This window comes from Chlorocebus sabaeus, chromosome 6 (genome assembly GCF_047675955.1).
Source record: "Chlorocebus sabaeus isolate Y175 chromosome 6, mChlSab1.0.hap1, whole genome shotgun sequence".
Taxonomy (NCBI): domain Eukaryota; kingdom Metazoa; phylum Chordata; class Mammalia; order Primates; family Cercopithecidae; genus Chlorocebus; species Chlorocebus sabaeus.
This window is the reverse complement of record NC_132909.1, coordinates 48,705,875-48,720,540: the sequence shown is the minus strand read 5'-3', so window position 1 is coordinate 48,720,540 and position 14,666 is coordinate 48,705,875. Positions and strand designations below refer to the sequence as shown.

The 14,666-nt window shown below is 56.2% G+C and overlaps 1 protein-coding gene and 1 pseudogene across 3 annotated transcripts in view; both read right to left on the bottom strand.

The window, feature by feature from the left end:
• Window positions 1-2,776: 2,776 nt before the first annotated feature.
• On the bottom strand, window positions 2,777-4,537 carry LOC103234033 (uncharacterized; annotated as a pseudogene).
• The window catches only part of ADGRL1 (adhesion G protein-coupled receptor L1), a 63,105-nt gene continuing 51,215 nt past the window's right edge, over window positions 2,777-14,666 (bottom strand). For all 3 annotated transcript variants that reach the window (XM_037992150.2, XM_037992148.2, XM_007996095.3), the window contains 14 exons: window positions 14,473-14,656; window positions 14,160-14,285; window positions 13,408-13,622; window positions 12,948-13,118; window positions 12,308-12,517; window positions 11,981-12,201; window positions 11,710-11,776; window positions 11,167-11,258; window positions 10,417-10,585; window positions 7,862-7,990; window positions 7,595-7,691; window positions 7,387-7,515; window positions 7,213-7,230; window positions 2,777-6,692 (listed from right to left, as the gene is read on the bottom strand). In XM_037992150.2, coding sequence (XP_037848078.2) covers window positions 5,950-6,692; window positions 7,213-7,230; window positions 7,387-7,515; window positions 7,595-7,691; window positions 7,862-7,990; window positions 10,417-10,585; window positions 11,167-11,258; window positions 11,710-11,776; window positions 11,981-12,201; window positions 12,308-12,517; window positions 12,948-13,118; window positions 13,408-13,622; window positions 14,160-14,285; window positions 14,473-14,656 — 2,571 coding nt within the window. In that variant the 3' untranslated portion in view covers window positions 2,777-5,949. The remainder of the gene's footprint in view (window positions 6,693-7,212; window positions 7,231-7,386; window positions 7,516-7,594; window positions 7,692-7,861; window positions 7,991-10,416; window positions 10,586-11,166; window positions 11,259-11,709; window positions 11,777-11,980; window positions 12,202-12,307; window positions 12,518-12,947; window positions 13,119-13,407; window positions 13,623-14,159; window positions 14,286-14,472; window positions 14,657-14,666) is intronic.

The window sequence follows — 14,666 nt, the reverse complement described above, 5'->3', positions numbered from 1 at the left end:
TCAGCCGGGTATGGTGGCATGTGCCTGTGGTCCCAGCTACTCAGGAGGCTGAGGTGGGAGGATTGCCTGAGCCCCAGGGGCAGAGGTTGCAGTGAGCCAAAATCGTACCACTACACTCCAGCCTAGCTAGGCAATAGAGCGAGACCCTGTCTAAAAACAAACAAAAAACTATGAACTGTTAGTAGCACATAGTAATAAGCAGATATGTCTTCATTCTTCCTGTGTAATACTTCAGGTGCACACATGCTCAAGAAAGTATGAGAAGTGCTATAGCAAAATACTGTTACCCAGCTTAAAAGCTAAAACATTGGAGATGCAACTGAAGGGCCTTATACCCTACATGAAATCCTTTCCTCTTCCTTTTTCCTCAAATGTAGCCGCAACCCTGAATTTGGTGTTTACAGTCTTCTGTGCATATAGGCGTGTATCTTTAAACAATAGTTTTTGTCATGTTCTATACTTTTATATAACTGGTGTCTGTGCAATTTAGAGTTAACCTAGCAGGCCTGAGACTGCTATCCTTAGAAAAGCCTGTTTGAAAGATTGGCCCTTGGCTGATATCTAGGAACCTGGATTTCGGGAGGGTTCTTGCCGTTCCCCAAATGATGAGTGCCAAAACTATTTCCACTCACAATGTGGTTCATGTTGAACACCTGCTCTCCTTCTGGAGTCTGGCATTTTGGTACACAACCACCCCCAAATACAACTCTGGTCACTGAGTAATGAGCTTCCCTGGTAGATCGCATATCCCTCGTGCTGTCGTACCTGGCAGTAGGAATTGATGGAGTCCTGTGTGACTCCACTAGAAGAGGACTCTTACAAGCTTGTCCTGGTTTCCTCCGGACTTCAGCTCCTGCGTCTTTTCCCTTTGCTGATTGTGCCTTGTGTCTCTTCACTATCATAAATCACAACCATGCCTACACCTCCAAGCTAAATCCTGTGACTCCTCCTAGTGAGTCATTGAACCTCAGTGTGGTCTTGGGGACCTCTGATAGCAGGATCATACTGAGTGTATCCTGACAGCTGGTACTAGGGTGGCACTGGGTTCTGCCTTCTGAAACTTGCTTCTTTTTTTTTTTTTTTTTTTTTTTTTGAGATGGAGTCCCACTCTATCCCCCATGCTGAAGTACAGTGGTGCAATCTCGGCTCACTGCAAGCTCCACCCCCCGGGTTCACGCCATTCTCCTGCCTCAGCCTCCTGCGTAGCTGGGACTACAGGCGCCCGTCACCACGCCTGGCTAATGTTTTTGTATTTTTAGTAGAGACGGGGTTTCACTGTGTTTGCCAGGATGGTCTCGATCTCCTGACCTTGTGATCCGCCCGCCTCGGCCTCCCAAAGTGTTGGGATTACAGGCATGAGCCACTGCGCCCGGCCTGAAACCTGCTTTTTTTCATCCAGTGTAATGCTCTTGAGATTTGTCTATGTGGAAACGTGTGTAGCTCTAATTCACTTAGCTTCACTGCTATACGACTGTGCTGATAAGGTAGCCACTAGCCACATAGGGCTATTTAGATTAAAATTAGACAAAACAAATAATCCACTTCCCCAGACACATAGTCACATTTCACATGTTCAGCAGGAGCCTGTGGCTAGTGGCAGCCATGGTGTATAAAGAACATAAGGAACATTTCCATGAGAACAGAAAGTTTTGTTGGACAGTGTTTACTTATCAATTCACTTGGTTGAAATTTAGGGTGTTTTCAGTTTTCTACCATTACAAACGGTGTGGCAGTATGCGTTGGTATCTATGTCTCCTTGAGCACACGTAGGAGTTACTCTGGGAGATATACCTAGGAGTTGAAGTACTGGACGGTGGGTTCTGGAAGTATTCACCTTTATGAGATACTGCTAATCTGCTCTTCAGAATGATGGTACTGGTTCTCACTCCCACCATTAGTGTTCCTGTTGCTCATTGTCTTTACCTTTTATTTATTTTTATTTTTATCTTTGAGACAGAGTTTCGTTCTTGTTGCCCAGGCTAGAGTTCAATGGCACAATCTCGGCTCACTGCCGCCTCCCGGGTTCAAGCAATTCTCTTGCCTCAGCCTTCTGAGTAGCTGGGATTACACATGTGCGCCACCACACCTGGCTAATTTTTGTATTTTTAGTATAGATGGGGTTTCACCATGTTGGCCAGGCTGGTATCAAACTCCTGACCTCAGGTGATCCGCCCACCTCAGCCTCCCAAAGTGCTGGGATTACATGCATGAGCCACTGAGGCCGGTCACAGTGTCCTGATAAATATTTGCTATTGTAACACTTTAAAATGTTTGTCCTTCTGATGGTGGGAATTAGTGGTTTCGGATTGCATTACTTTGATGACTATTGAGGTAGAGCTATTTTCACATGTTTATTGGCCATTTGCCTTCTGTGAATTGCCCACTTTTCTGCCGGATTGTCTTCGTCTTATGGAGTGCAGTTGTTCTCACATCTGAGCCTTGTCTTTTATTTTTATTTTATTTTTTGAAACGGAGTCTCGCTCTTGTCACCCAGGCTGGAGTGCAGTGGTGCGATCTTGGCTCACTGCAACCTCCGCCTCCCAGGTTCAATCGATTCTCCTGCTTCAGCCTCCCGAGTAGCTGGGATTACAGGTGCCCGCCCCCGCGCCTGGCTAATTTTTGCATTTTAGTAGAGATGGGGTTTTACCATGTTGGCCAGGCTGATCTCAAACTCCTGGCCTCAAGTGATCCACCCACCTCAGCCTCCCAAAATGCTGGGATTACAGGCCTGAGCCACCGCACCTCCCCCGCTCAAGAAGTCACACAACTCTTGTCATTCCAAGAAATCTTAATTTCTTTATTGTTTGACTTTTTGACTCAACAATTTTTTTTAAACTTTTTGTTTTTTTCTGAAACGTTCTTGTTGTTATGAGCCTTTTGTTTTGTTCTCGTTAAATGCACTCGACCCAAAATTGGTTTGGCATATCGAAAAGGAGACCAAGGAGGGAGGGGCTGGGGTGTGGGAGGCGGGAAGGAGGCCCAAATGGACAGAAAGTTGAGGATGAGAGAAGAGGAACATAGAGACAGCGAGAAACACGTGGGGAAAGAGAGTTGGAGACAGAGAGAGAAAGGGAAGGCAAGGGAAAGCCAAAAGAAACCAAAATCCAGAGAAAAAGAATTAACAAGATTTAGGAGCAAAGTTCAGGAGCCCAAGGAAGGGAGTAGGAGAGGAAACCAAGACCCTTCTCTGTACCGTCCCAGCTGGGTTGGGGGCGTCAAGGCACCAGGTCTGGTTAGGTGGGGGGGACACCTGGGCTCTGGGGGCAGCTTTGCACTGGACTGCAGTGGTGTCCAGCCCCAGCAGGGGGCCCTGCCACACAGCTCTGAGGCCTAGAAGCCACTGGGTGATGCCGGCTGAAACAGGACTGATAACACCCTCTCTCCCTTTGATTGTCCGAGTCTGGAGAAATACAAGGAAGGCTGGGCAGGGAGGAAGTGGGCCTCCCTGTGTCTCTCAGCCCCCCTGGAACTCTCCCAGCCCTCTTCCTGGTGTTGGGGGCAGCCACAGGCTGTAGCTGGGCTGCTGCCCGGGCCGGGCCGGCTCTTTGCCTGCCCGGCTCTTTGCCTGCCCATGACTCCTGCCCGCTCTTCACAGACCTCTGACCGCCCCTCCACACAAGAGCTCCTAGCCTAGTGCAGTCCAGGAAGGTCCATGGAACTGTCCCCTGCCCTCCTCGGAGTCGTCTGGCAAGACTGTCCCTGGCCTCACTTCTCCTCCCCATCTAGACTTCACCCATAGTCTTCTGGTGTAATGAGTTAGGCCCTTCTACCAGAAAAAGCCAGAGTTGGAACCCAACCCCACCTCTTCCCCACACCTGTTCCCTTACACGGGACAAACCACCATCTTTGGTCTGACCCCTTCTCCCCTAATTGATGGGGACAAGCCAGCCCCAGCTCCCCAGGAGAAGGGAGGGGCTTTCTAGCAGCAAAAAGGGTCCCTCCAGCCACCTACCTGTCCCCTTCCCCCCAGTTCCTTCCTGGAGCCCCTCCCCCTTAACCCAACAAAGTTCATGGCAGCAGCAGGCTGAGACCCGAAGATGTTTGAAAACTCATGGCACTTGTGAGAAAAGAAGGAGGGGCAAAGAGACGGGGAGAGGTCAGAGCAGAGGTGGACGGGCCACCTCTGGGGAAATGGCAATGCAGGGGCTGGGCTAAGGTGGCCTCAGGGCTATGCTACCCCTAGAGTTAAGGGGAGGGGACTGGGGAGGCTGGGCTGACAGGCTGGAGAGGAGGGGGCTGGGAGAGGTGCTCAGGAGACATCCCGAGCCTGGAGCTTCCAGGGTCTGGGATTTGGGGTCAAGCCCCCCCAGAACATGGGTGTCCTGACCCCAGCCCTGGCACCTGGCTTCGTCCTCCCTGCGGGAAGGTGGAGGGTAGGGAAGGTGATCTCTCACCTTTGCCCCTTCCCCCTCCCCCAGACAGAAGACCACGTTGCCACTCCAGCACCCTCCTCAGCCGTACCCATGCCCTCCATAACCCCAGTTCCTCCCCATTTTCCTCCGGCCATCAACCCCTCTAGGTGGGAAATCAGCCCCATTTTCCCCAGCTAGAGTCCCCAAAGCAATATACAAGAAGCAGGAACTCAAAGGGACAGCGCAGCCATCTTGACAAAGCATCTTTGGGTGTGAGGGGGTCTCCCCCGGGCCGATGGGGAGGGAAGGGGGAGACAGGCCTCTGGTCCTGGGGCAGGCAGTGAGGTACACGCCCCAGGAGGGCTGATGATGCTGGGCAGGCAGAGCAGGAAAGGAGGGGACAGAAATGGGTGCCAGGAAGGAAATGGGTTCTTTGTTTCGCTGTTGCATCTAGATTTTGTTTTCTGTCTCTGGATTGTAAAAAGCTGCTCTGGCGGCCCGCCCGCTCCGGCGGGGACTGGGGTGCACGCACACGGAGAAGTCCTGGCTGCCGGGTCGGCAGCGGCGCTCTGCTCCGGAGAAAGCCCAGGTTGGCCCGGGCCGCAGGCTCCCGGTGGCTTCAAGTGATGAGATTTTTTTTGTCTTTTTTTTTTTTTGTCTTTTTTTTTTTTTCTTTTCCATTTCGTTGAAATATTTACAGCAATGGGGAAGGAGGAGGAGGAGAGAAGATGGAGTAAGAGGGCCCCCTAGGGAAAGATCCAAGCCCAGGACCCACTCCCCAGGGAGATCCAGACCCAAAATCTGCTCCCCAGATAGCCGAGCCCACAGGACTGGGAACTGCCCAAATATGGCCACCCCTGTGGGCTGGGGGCCCTACGGGGAGTTGTGCTTCATCAGGAGTCGCCCCAAGGGAGGGGGTCATTGGGTGCACTGGGAGGCAGAGGGGGCAGGCTTGCTTGGGGGGCAGGGACCAAGAGCAAGGGGAAAGGAGCTTCAGAGAAAGTTCGACCTTTAAACCACCAGCCATCACCGCCCAGTCCCCCTGCCCTGTGGCCTTTTCCCAGTCTCCAGGGAGCAAGGAACTGTAGCGCAGGAGGAACCTGTCCATCTGGCCTGCCTCACTGCTCCCTCTGGGTGCAGCCGGCAGCATTTCTGGCTGCAGAGAGGAGCAGCTGACAGGTTCGATCCAGTAGGGGCCTTTGGCAACCTCAGAAGCTGCCCCTCCCGCCCAGGGAAACTAAAGCCCTCATTTCCCTTCACTGCGTAGAAGGGTGGGAGAGTGGAGAGTCTGGAAGTGGGCTGCACCCTTCCAAGTTCTCCCTCCTCACTCCCCTAGGGACTTCTGGGCTCCTCCTCACTACACTTCCCCCAAATAGAGCTGGTGCGTGTGGCTGGTGGGAAACCCTGTCTGTGAACCCTGGCACCTCAGGCCCCCAGGTCAGAGTCCCCTGAGGGGACTGTAGGGCCCATGGCTGAGGGGCACCTGGAGAGAGTGGCCCACCAGCCACTGCCTCCATCTGTCTCCCTCTCCCACCAGAGTCCTGCCCAGGGTTCCCTCCCTGGCCTGGGCCACCAGCCCCTGGTCCATGAGGTCCCCTCAGAGACTGGTGACCAGCTGCATCTGCCCGTCCCCATCGGGCCCTGGCCCCTCAAGGCCTGGGGCTGCCAGGTAGCCCTCGTGGCTAGGACGCCGCACCTGGTAGTAGCCCTGCAGGGGATTCCGGGCCACCAGGGCTGGTGGGCGTGAGGTGTAGTAGATTTCGGGGGGACCAGGGGGTGCGGGAGGGGGTGGGGGCAGGGCCTCACTGGGCCCCTCAGGGCTGCTGTCCGGGTAGGAGGGTGAGTCCCGCAGGTTGGCCCCGCTGGCATAGAGGGAGTCCCGGCCCGGAGGGGAGGAGAGGGGCCGGCTGGTGGCGCCGTCCTCGGCCGTGCAGCTCTCTGACTCGTCCAGATCGCTCTGGTACAGCACCGACTGGGCCCGGGGCAGCAGCAGAGGCTCCTCCAGGGCCTTATAGAGAAGTTCAATCTCAGCCCGGTCAGCACCCCCGGGCCCGCCTGCCTCTTCCTCACCCCCGCCCCCTGGCACAGGTGGCACGGGGGGCTCAGGCGGTGGAGGGCCCTTGGCCGCGCTGCTGCTCCCCCGCAGGTTGTTGTGCACCAGCTCCGAGATGATCATCTTCTCGAAGGCCGCCGCATCCGCTAGGTTCCGGCCTCGGGGCGGCTCGGGGCCCCCATCCCCGGGAGGGAAATCCCCACTTCGCAAGGAGTAACTGTTGTTAAAGTTGCCGTTCAGGGGCAGGGTGTCCATGCCACAGGCTTCCCGGCCTCCCAAGGGGTGCTCTGCAGGGCAGAAAGGGGCTGGTAAGGTAGAAGAGGGGCCCTGGATGCACTAGGGGTTAGTGAGGGGATGCGGTCTGTGTGAAGTGGGGCTCGATTCCTGCTGGTTTTCCGTAGGCTTCCCCCTACCCCCTGGATCTCTGGTCTCACATCCCCTTTCTCCCTCACTGGCAGTAGAGACACCAGCCCAGCAGTGGATTGATGAAAGGTAGGGGACAAGGACCAGTTCCCCCAGGGTCTCATCCTCAGCTGGAGGCTCAGAATCTCAGCAGTGTGAGGAGGCCTGGGTGACAGGATCCCTTTCCTATGCTCAGACCCTCAGCACCTAACGGCCCAAACTCAATGAACACCATCCATTATCCTCCATCCAGCTGCCAACCAGAGGCTGTGTGTCAGGGGGTGGGGAGATGTGGGCATGGGAAGGGCATCCCAAGTTCTCCTCCTTAAGTGAGGCCATCTGAGAAGGCCACTGTCTGTCCCTCTCCCAGCCTCAGAAACATCCCCAGGGAAGAGTCACACTTACTGGGTTCCCGGTAGCTCCCTGCAGGTGGCAGCCAGGAGAGAAAAGAGAAGGTGAGGGTGAGCTTGAAATGCAAGTCCAGGCTCCAGTTCTGGGGCACAGAACATCCCAGGCGGAGGTCCCTTGGGACACAAACCCTCCATTTCCCAACCTGGGATGCTTCCCCCGTGCTCTCACCTGGGGAGTTGAAGACAGGGGGCGAGGAGGGATTGAAGCCCACCGACTCGGCGATGAGGGTGTTGTAGGGGCTGGTGCCCCCACGGGGCTGCAGCACAGGGTTGGTCAGCAGGTGGTTCCCCATGGTACCTGGCCAAGGGATCAGAGGTCACAAGGTGGCTGGGAGCCTCTAGAGACCGGTGCCAGAGGCAGAGGGACGCCTTCTCACCTCGATTCAGGGTTGGGGTGCTGTTGATGTCACCCGCCATGAAGGAGGACTCCGTCTGTTTCCTCACAGTGTCATTCCACATCCTCCGAATTCGGCTCTGGGGACACAACCCAGATGTGAGGGGATCCTTGGGCCACCTACCCTCTGGCGTCTTTTTGAGACTGCTCAGCCAATCCTCACGATCAGAAACCCAGGCCAAGCCACTCTCCGCCTCTCAGGCTCTAGGTCCCAACACTCAGCCCCAGGGAGCCCTGTCTGGCCTGATACCTGAGTCCCTGTGTAATAGCGGGTGTTGCTTCGCATGGCTGAGGTCTTGAGGGATCCGTGAGTGCCCCCGGGAGGGGAGCGGATGCAGCAGTAGGAGTGACGCAGGCACTTGCTGTACTCCTTGTGCACCTGGGGGGTGAGGAGGACAGTCAGCTGGTCGGGACGCTGGCCTCCTCTGTGATCCAGCCTACCACAGGGCTGGTCACAAGACAGCCAGACTTGGGAGGCCAGAGACCGAGCTTCCAATGACTATGTTGCCCTGTTCAGCAACTTGCAAGCCATGGAAATCTTGCTGTCCCCTGTCCCCCAGCAGCCAGCCGATCAGGTTTCAATCTCTTCTTACTCAGGCCCATCCTCTTCTCCACCTCCACTGAGAGTTTTTCATTCATTTATAAAATCAACAGAGCATTAATGAGCATTCGCTATGTGCCAGGCACAATTTAGGCCTCAGGGATGGTATGGAAGACAACAGACACAAATCCGTACCTCTGAGAGCTTATATTTCGGTAGACAGAGACAGAACATAGATGAATATATAAATATGCAGGCTGTTGGATGGTGTCATGTGCTGCGGAGAAAACTATGGCTGGAAAGGGGGTTAGGCAGTGCTGACTTGGGAGCAGGTTGTGATTTTTTTTTTTTTTTTTTGAGACGGAATCTCGCACTGTCACCCTGACTGGAGTGCAATGACACGATCTTGGCACATTGCAACCTCCACCTCCTGGGTTCACGCAATTCTCCTGCCTCAGCCTCCCGAGTAGCTGGGATTACAGGCGCACACCACCACACCCGGCTTTTTTTTTTTTTTTTGTAGAGACAGGGTTTTACCATGTTGGCCAAACTGGTTGTGATTTTAAATAGACCAGAGGAGGCCAGGCATGGTGGCTCACACCTGTAATCCCAGCACTCTGAAAGGCAGAGGTGGGTGGATCACCTGAGGTCAGGGGTTCAAGACCAGCCTAGGCAACATGGTGAAACCCCATCTCTACTAAAAATACAAAAATTAGCTGGTCGTGGCGGTGGGCATCTGTAATCCCAGCTACTTGGCATGATAACTGCTTGAACCCACGAGGCGGAGGTTGCAGCGAACCGAGATCGCGCCATTGCACTCCAGCCTGGGGATAGAACGAGACTCTGTCTCAAAAAAAATAATTAAAAAATTAAAAAACCTAAAAAAATAAATAGATCAGAGGAAGCCTCATTTAGGCCAAGGTAAGAACAGGGGCTGCACTCTGAGGAGGGTCCACATCTAGGTGTCTGAGAGCAGAGGTTGGAGGGAGGGGAGCCGAGGGGCCCAGATCAGAACATAGGGGCCTGGGGGTCCCTGAAAGGACATCGCTGTCACTGCGTGTGAGGTGGGGGCCACGCAGACACTGTCTTTGACCATCTGTCTGAGGAGGGGCCAGGACAGTGTTGGACAGATGGACAGAGCAGGGACACAGGCCACCTCCTCCCTTGCAACCAGGATTCTCATGATCACTGCCTCCGCCATCCCCTGCCTTAAGCCTTATTCGCTTCACCATTCCCCAAGTCTAACAGCAGTCTCCATGGCCCGCACTGCTGCCAGGGCTGACTCTACAAACGCCTCAGCTCCGTCTCCCCAGCTTCAGTCCTGGCAGTGCTGCCTGTACCCCCCACTCCCTGCCCACATTCCCCGGCTACTGTTGTCCCCTTTGTTTTTTTTAAATAGAGACAGGGTCTCTGTTGCCCAGGCTGGTCTCGAATTCCTGGGCTTAAGCGATCCTCCTGCCTCAGCCTCCCAAAGTGCTGGGATTACAGGCATGAGCCACTGCACCCAGTCCTTTGTTTTGTTTTGTTTTGTTTTTTCTTCGAGACAGAGTCTTACCCTGTTGCCCAGGCTGGAATGCAGTGGCATAATCTCGGCTCACTGCAACCTCCGCCTTCTGGGTTCAAGCGATTCTCCTGCCTCAGCCTCCCAAGCAGCTGGGACTACAGGCGCCCGCCACCATGCCCGGCTAATTTTTATATTTTTAAAGTAGAGACAGGGTTTCACCATGTTGGCCAGGCTGGTCTGGAACTCCTGACCTCAGGTGATCTGCCCGCCTCAGCCTCCCAAAGTGTTGGGATTATAGGCGTGAGCCACCGCGTCTGGCCTGTATGTTTTCTTAAGATTCAGATTTTAACACATTTAAAAAGATCCTTTCTGTCACCACAAAATTCACAATTATTTCCTGAACTATGAATGCAGGCAGTGCTCCCTCAGGGTGGCTCCCGAAGTCCTCCCCCTCCCAGGCCTGACTCGTGGCCCCCATGGTGGTGAGGGTTCCCCATCACCAAATCTGTCCTGCTCTCACTCCTCTAAGCTGCTGTATCTTGCTTTTTTCCAGAACCCTCTTCACCTGTGGTTAAACCCTCCCTAGCCCTAAGCTTGTGCTCCCCTCCCTGTGGACGCAGACCTGACCGTAGAAGCCCTGCAGCACTCACTGGGGGCTTGAGGGAGCCCCTGAGTCTCCTCCACCCTCGCTGCCTTTTCCTGGATGCCCAGGAAATGTCTCCAAGGGAGGCTGTGACCCAGGACCCCGCCTCGACCTCACCTTCTTCTGTAAGGCGCAGTGAAAGACGAAGATGAAGACCCCCTGGAAGGCGTTGAAGGTGGTGAAGAGATAGGCCATGACCACTGACTCCTTGTTGATGAAGAGGAGGCCAAAAGCCCAGGTGAGGCCCAGCAGGAACAGCAGCGCAATGGCCCCCAGAGCCCAGGATCTGGGGGTGGGGCGATAGAGGTGTCAAAGTACCCGCCGGAGGGGACGGCCTCAGCCCGGGCCTCCCCTGCAGCCTACAAAGGGGGTCCTTGGGTGGTCCTGGGCACTGTCTGCAAAGCCCTGAGCAGGTTGAGTGGGCCTTGGGGGCAGTGGCCTGCCCAGGATGCCTCCACCCCAGCCTGGGCCTGAGGGAGAGGTACTGGGTCGGGGTCAGGGTATTGGGAACATCAGTCATTCCTCTGCCACCTTCATTGTTTCTGCCAAATTTCCAGACCACTGAGGCTACATTTGCTGCCTATTTCTCTTTAAGTTGCCCTTAAACAGACTCACCTGTTGAATTTAGCCTCACCCTACACAGTCATGCCTCTAAAACTACAGGTTGGACGTGCTAATGATATACTTTCTAAGACCCATTAAGTAGGCACATAGTGACCACAATAAAACACCCCTCTTGGTACCTAAAATCGCAACATGTGTCACCAGAGGTGACAGCACTACTTTTTAGAACACCCTGGAGGAGGTGGGCCCAGCGCAGGGTGGGGGTGTGTGATGGGGCAGGGGGCAGGCAGGGGCGAGGCTCACTTAATGTTGTCCAGGCGGCTGGAGTCAGGCTTGAGCACAGATGAGCTTCGGATCATCTTGTGCAGGGTCACCATCAGGAACACCAGGTTGACCTGGGGGTGGGACAAGGGACGGGCTGGGCTGAGAGTGGCCCTGCCTCCCTCAGTGAGCACTGAGACATGGGCCCGGCCTGGCGAAGTCTCAGCTGTGGCCCTCGCCTCTGCTGGGAGAACCCTGTATCTGCCCTGAGGTGACAGTGAGCTGACTGACATGACTGGCAACTGAATGCCATTCCTGGCTGCTGGGAGGACAAGGTCCATGGCCTGACACACGGTAGGAGCTCAAATCACAGTCCCCCAGGCGAGTAGCCCTCAGCATCGGAGCTCCATGAACCCAGCACACTCTCATCCTCTCAGCTGGTGGCTCAGTTCCGATGTGGGGAGTGTGTGTGTGTGTGTGTGTGTGTGTGTGTGTGTGTGTGTGTGTGGTGGGGGCAGGGGCTGGAGTCAAGGCCAGCCTGGATGAAGGAAGATGTGGTGCTAGAGGTGTCACCTCCCAACTCACCACGATAACGAAGGAGACGGGTCCGATGAAACTCCAGATGAAGTAATTGTCCACTCGGAGCCAGCAGCTGTAAAGGAAACAGGGCCGGGGTATAGAGAGAAGCCGAGGAGCCATTCCCAGCGACCCATGAAGACCTAGGACTCTGCAGGCTGCAGCCTCTGGGATCAGGAGGAAGGGAGGCCACCGCCCTGAGGGTCCTTTCCCAAGGGGTGCCGCCCAGCAGGGAACCAGGCGGGAGGAACCGGTGCAGGGCCGGGAGGTGGAAACTCACGCCTTCTCGGTGCCATAGCTGCGGTAGTCAATGGCAGCCGCGATGCCCACCACCAGAGCCGGGAAGCAGTAGCCGCCCAGGTAGTAGTACTTGGTGCGGGAATACTCGCTCTCAAACACCTCCACCAGCAGCAGGTAGAGGTGCACACCCTCCAGGCACAGCCAGGAGAAGGCGGCCAGGAAGAAGTAGTGCAGCAGGCCAGCAAAGATGGGGCAGGCAATCTGCAGGGAGCACCAAAGGTGAGGGGCTGCTGCCCGGACAGGTGTCCCCTTTCCTCTCCTGGCCCCCCGGGCGCTGGCTGTCACCTGCCCTTGAGTCCCAGCCCACCTCATACTGAGTCTTGTCGATCCCGACCAGGAAAAGCAGCTCAGCCAGGAAGAGGTTGATGCACAGGTTCTTGTGGATGGTGTTGCGGTCAGTCTGTAGCCCCCGCAGGAAGCAGAAGGTGGAGATGCAGATGGCCAGGCAGACCAGGGAGATCACGATGCCCACCCAGGTGATGACCGACAGCAGCAGCTCGTTGATGCGGCCCTGGTACTGGGGACAGGAGGAGGGGCCACGCTCAGGGCCTTTGGTTTTGCACACTGGGCTCAGCCAGGTGCCAGCTGCAGACAGGGCCCTGGGCAAGGCCATGGGCCACGAGGACTTCTGGTGCCGCCAATCTGGCAGCCCCCACCCCTCTGCACACAGCAATGCGCTCACTTCCTCATGCTCTGGAAGGCTTGTGGAGAGATGACTAACGTGACACCAACTTGATTCTCCAGAGTGCCTTGGGAGACGGTGGGACCATGGCCATAGATGACCAGAGAGAACCAGATGCATGGCCTCATGCCCCAGGCAAGACTAGGGGCCCCCCACAGCCATGAGGCCGGCCTCCCCAGCACTGCCCATGATCTCTCTAGGATGCCATGCAAAGCCAAGCCAGCAAGCGGGCCTGCCCGGAGGAGCAGAGTGCCAGCCAGCTTACGATCTCGCGGTGAGCCATGAGCACCGCGAAGTTGGTGAGGTGGCTGCAGGCACACGTGGTATGGGTCTTGTTGGACTCCACCAGGCGGCAGCCCTGGGTCGACCAGTAGCCCAGCATGGAACGCTCCGAGTAGTTCCAGAAGGAGCAGTTGGCATTGAAGTGGTTCTTGTCCTGTTGTGTGGTGGCGCCGGGGTGTCAGAACTGGAGTCAGAACCGGGGAGTCCCATTCCGGCCCCCCACACCTGGCTACAGGGATGGTGCCAAGTACCAAAGAAGTGCCTGGAGTCTGGGGCTCCAGCTGACATTGTGAGAGCTCTGGAGACAAATGGCCCAAGCTACTGAAGTGGAAGAACCCATAACTTGTTCTCGAAGTGAGCACATGGTGGAGGGGCAGGTACACAGCTTGGGAACACAGAGGATACAGGGACCCCCATGGAGGGAGGAGGACAGCTCAGCTCACCTCCAGGTGGGCCACAGTGAAGATGACAGGGTCCATAAGGAAGACACGACTGGACTCCTTGTTGATGGATGCTGCGATGACCTGTGAGTTCACCACTAGAGAGGCGCCCCCAGGGCCACCCGGGCCTGCTTCGCCGGCCAGCTTGACTGTGGCATTCTCCGTGGACAGGAAGAGGCCCAGGTTGTTGTAGAGGATGAAGACAACTTTGACCACCCCTGGCGAGGACAGGCATGTTTGGATGTGTCAGCATCCTCAGCTGGCGCACCTCTGTCCAGGCCCCTGGCTTCCCAGCTCGGCCAGCTCCTCAGCCCTCGGTCATGGTGGCCACTGGGACCTCTGAAGCCACTCCATAGCCCAGGCAGGTGGGGGGCAGGGAGCCCTGTCCACAAGACCACTGCTCAGCCGAAGGCAGTTCGAAACAGCAGGGCAGTGTGCCAGGACACATGGGCTGGGCCTCCGACCCACCCATTCTCACTGTGTGACCTTGGGCAAGCCCCTGACCTCTCTGAACCTTTGTCTCAGTGGCCCCATCCTGTCTGAGCTGTGAGGCCCAGGAGCCAGCTTTGCAACTGTAAGGCTCACCCTTGGGGCTCTGCAGCACTTCAGGGAACCCATGAATCCCCTCAAATTTTACACTAGCAGGAGGAAAGTTCAGGACTGCTGCCCTCCACAAATGGCACAGAGATGCTGGCACAGGGCTGGGGGGGGGAGGGGGCTGCCTCCCCAGCCGAGGCCCCGCCAGGGACACTGACCATTGCGGCTGTTCTGCTTGATGGTTTTGGCAGACAGCTGGATAGAGTTCTTTCTTGGGTACTCCTCCTGGGGGAACACCAGCTCCTGCACCTGGCCCTCTGTGTTCAGGACTGTGACCTCCAGGACTGTGGGGACAGGGGAAGGCAAGGCACACGCAGTTGGGGTCTGTTCCCAGTCCAGGGGCTCAGGCTACAGAACAAGACCCTGTGGCAAGATGCCCAAGGGTCAGGTAGCTCTTCTGAGGCCTCCAGGCCAGAACCCCATGGTTTAAGGTTCATATCTGAGTTTGCTCTGGGTGACCGTGGCACTCACCCACGTTCTCCTTGGCAGCCAGGAAGCGGGCAGGCTCCCTGACATTGTCAGCCAGCAGGAAGGCACCCTCCTCCAGGACGTCCAGGAGCATGGTGGCCGTGTGCACCTGCTCCGTGGCATTCATGTCCTTCCAGGACTCCAGAGCTTCTGGCCGGAGCAGATTGTCCACTGTCTCCACCACGGCCTGCGCAGGC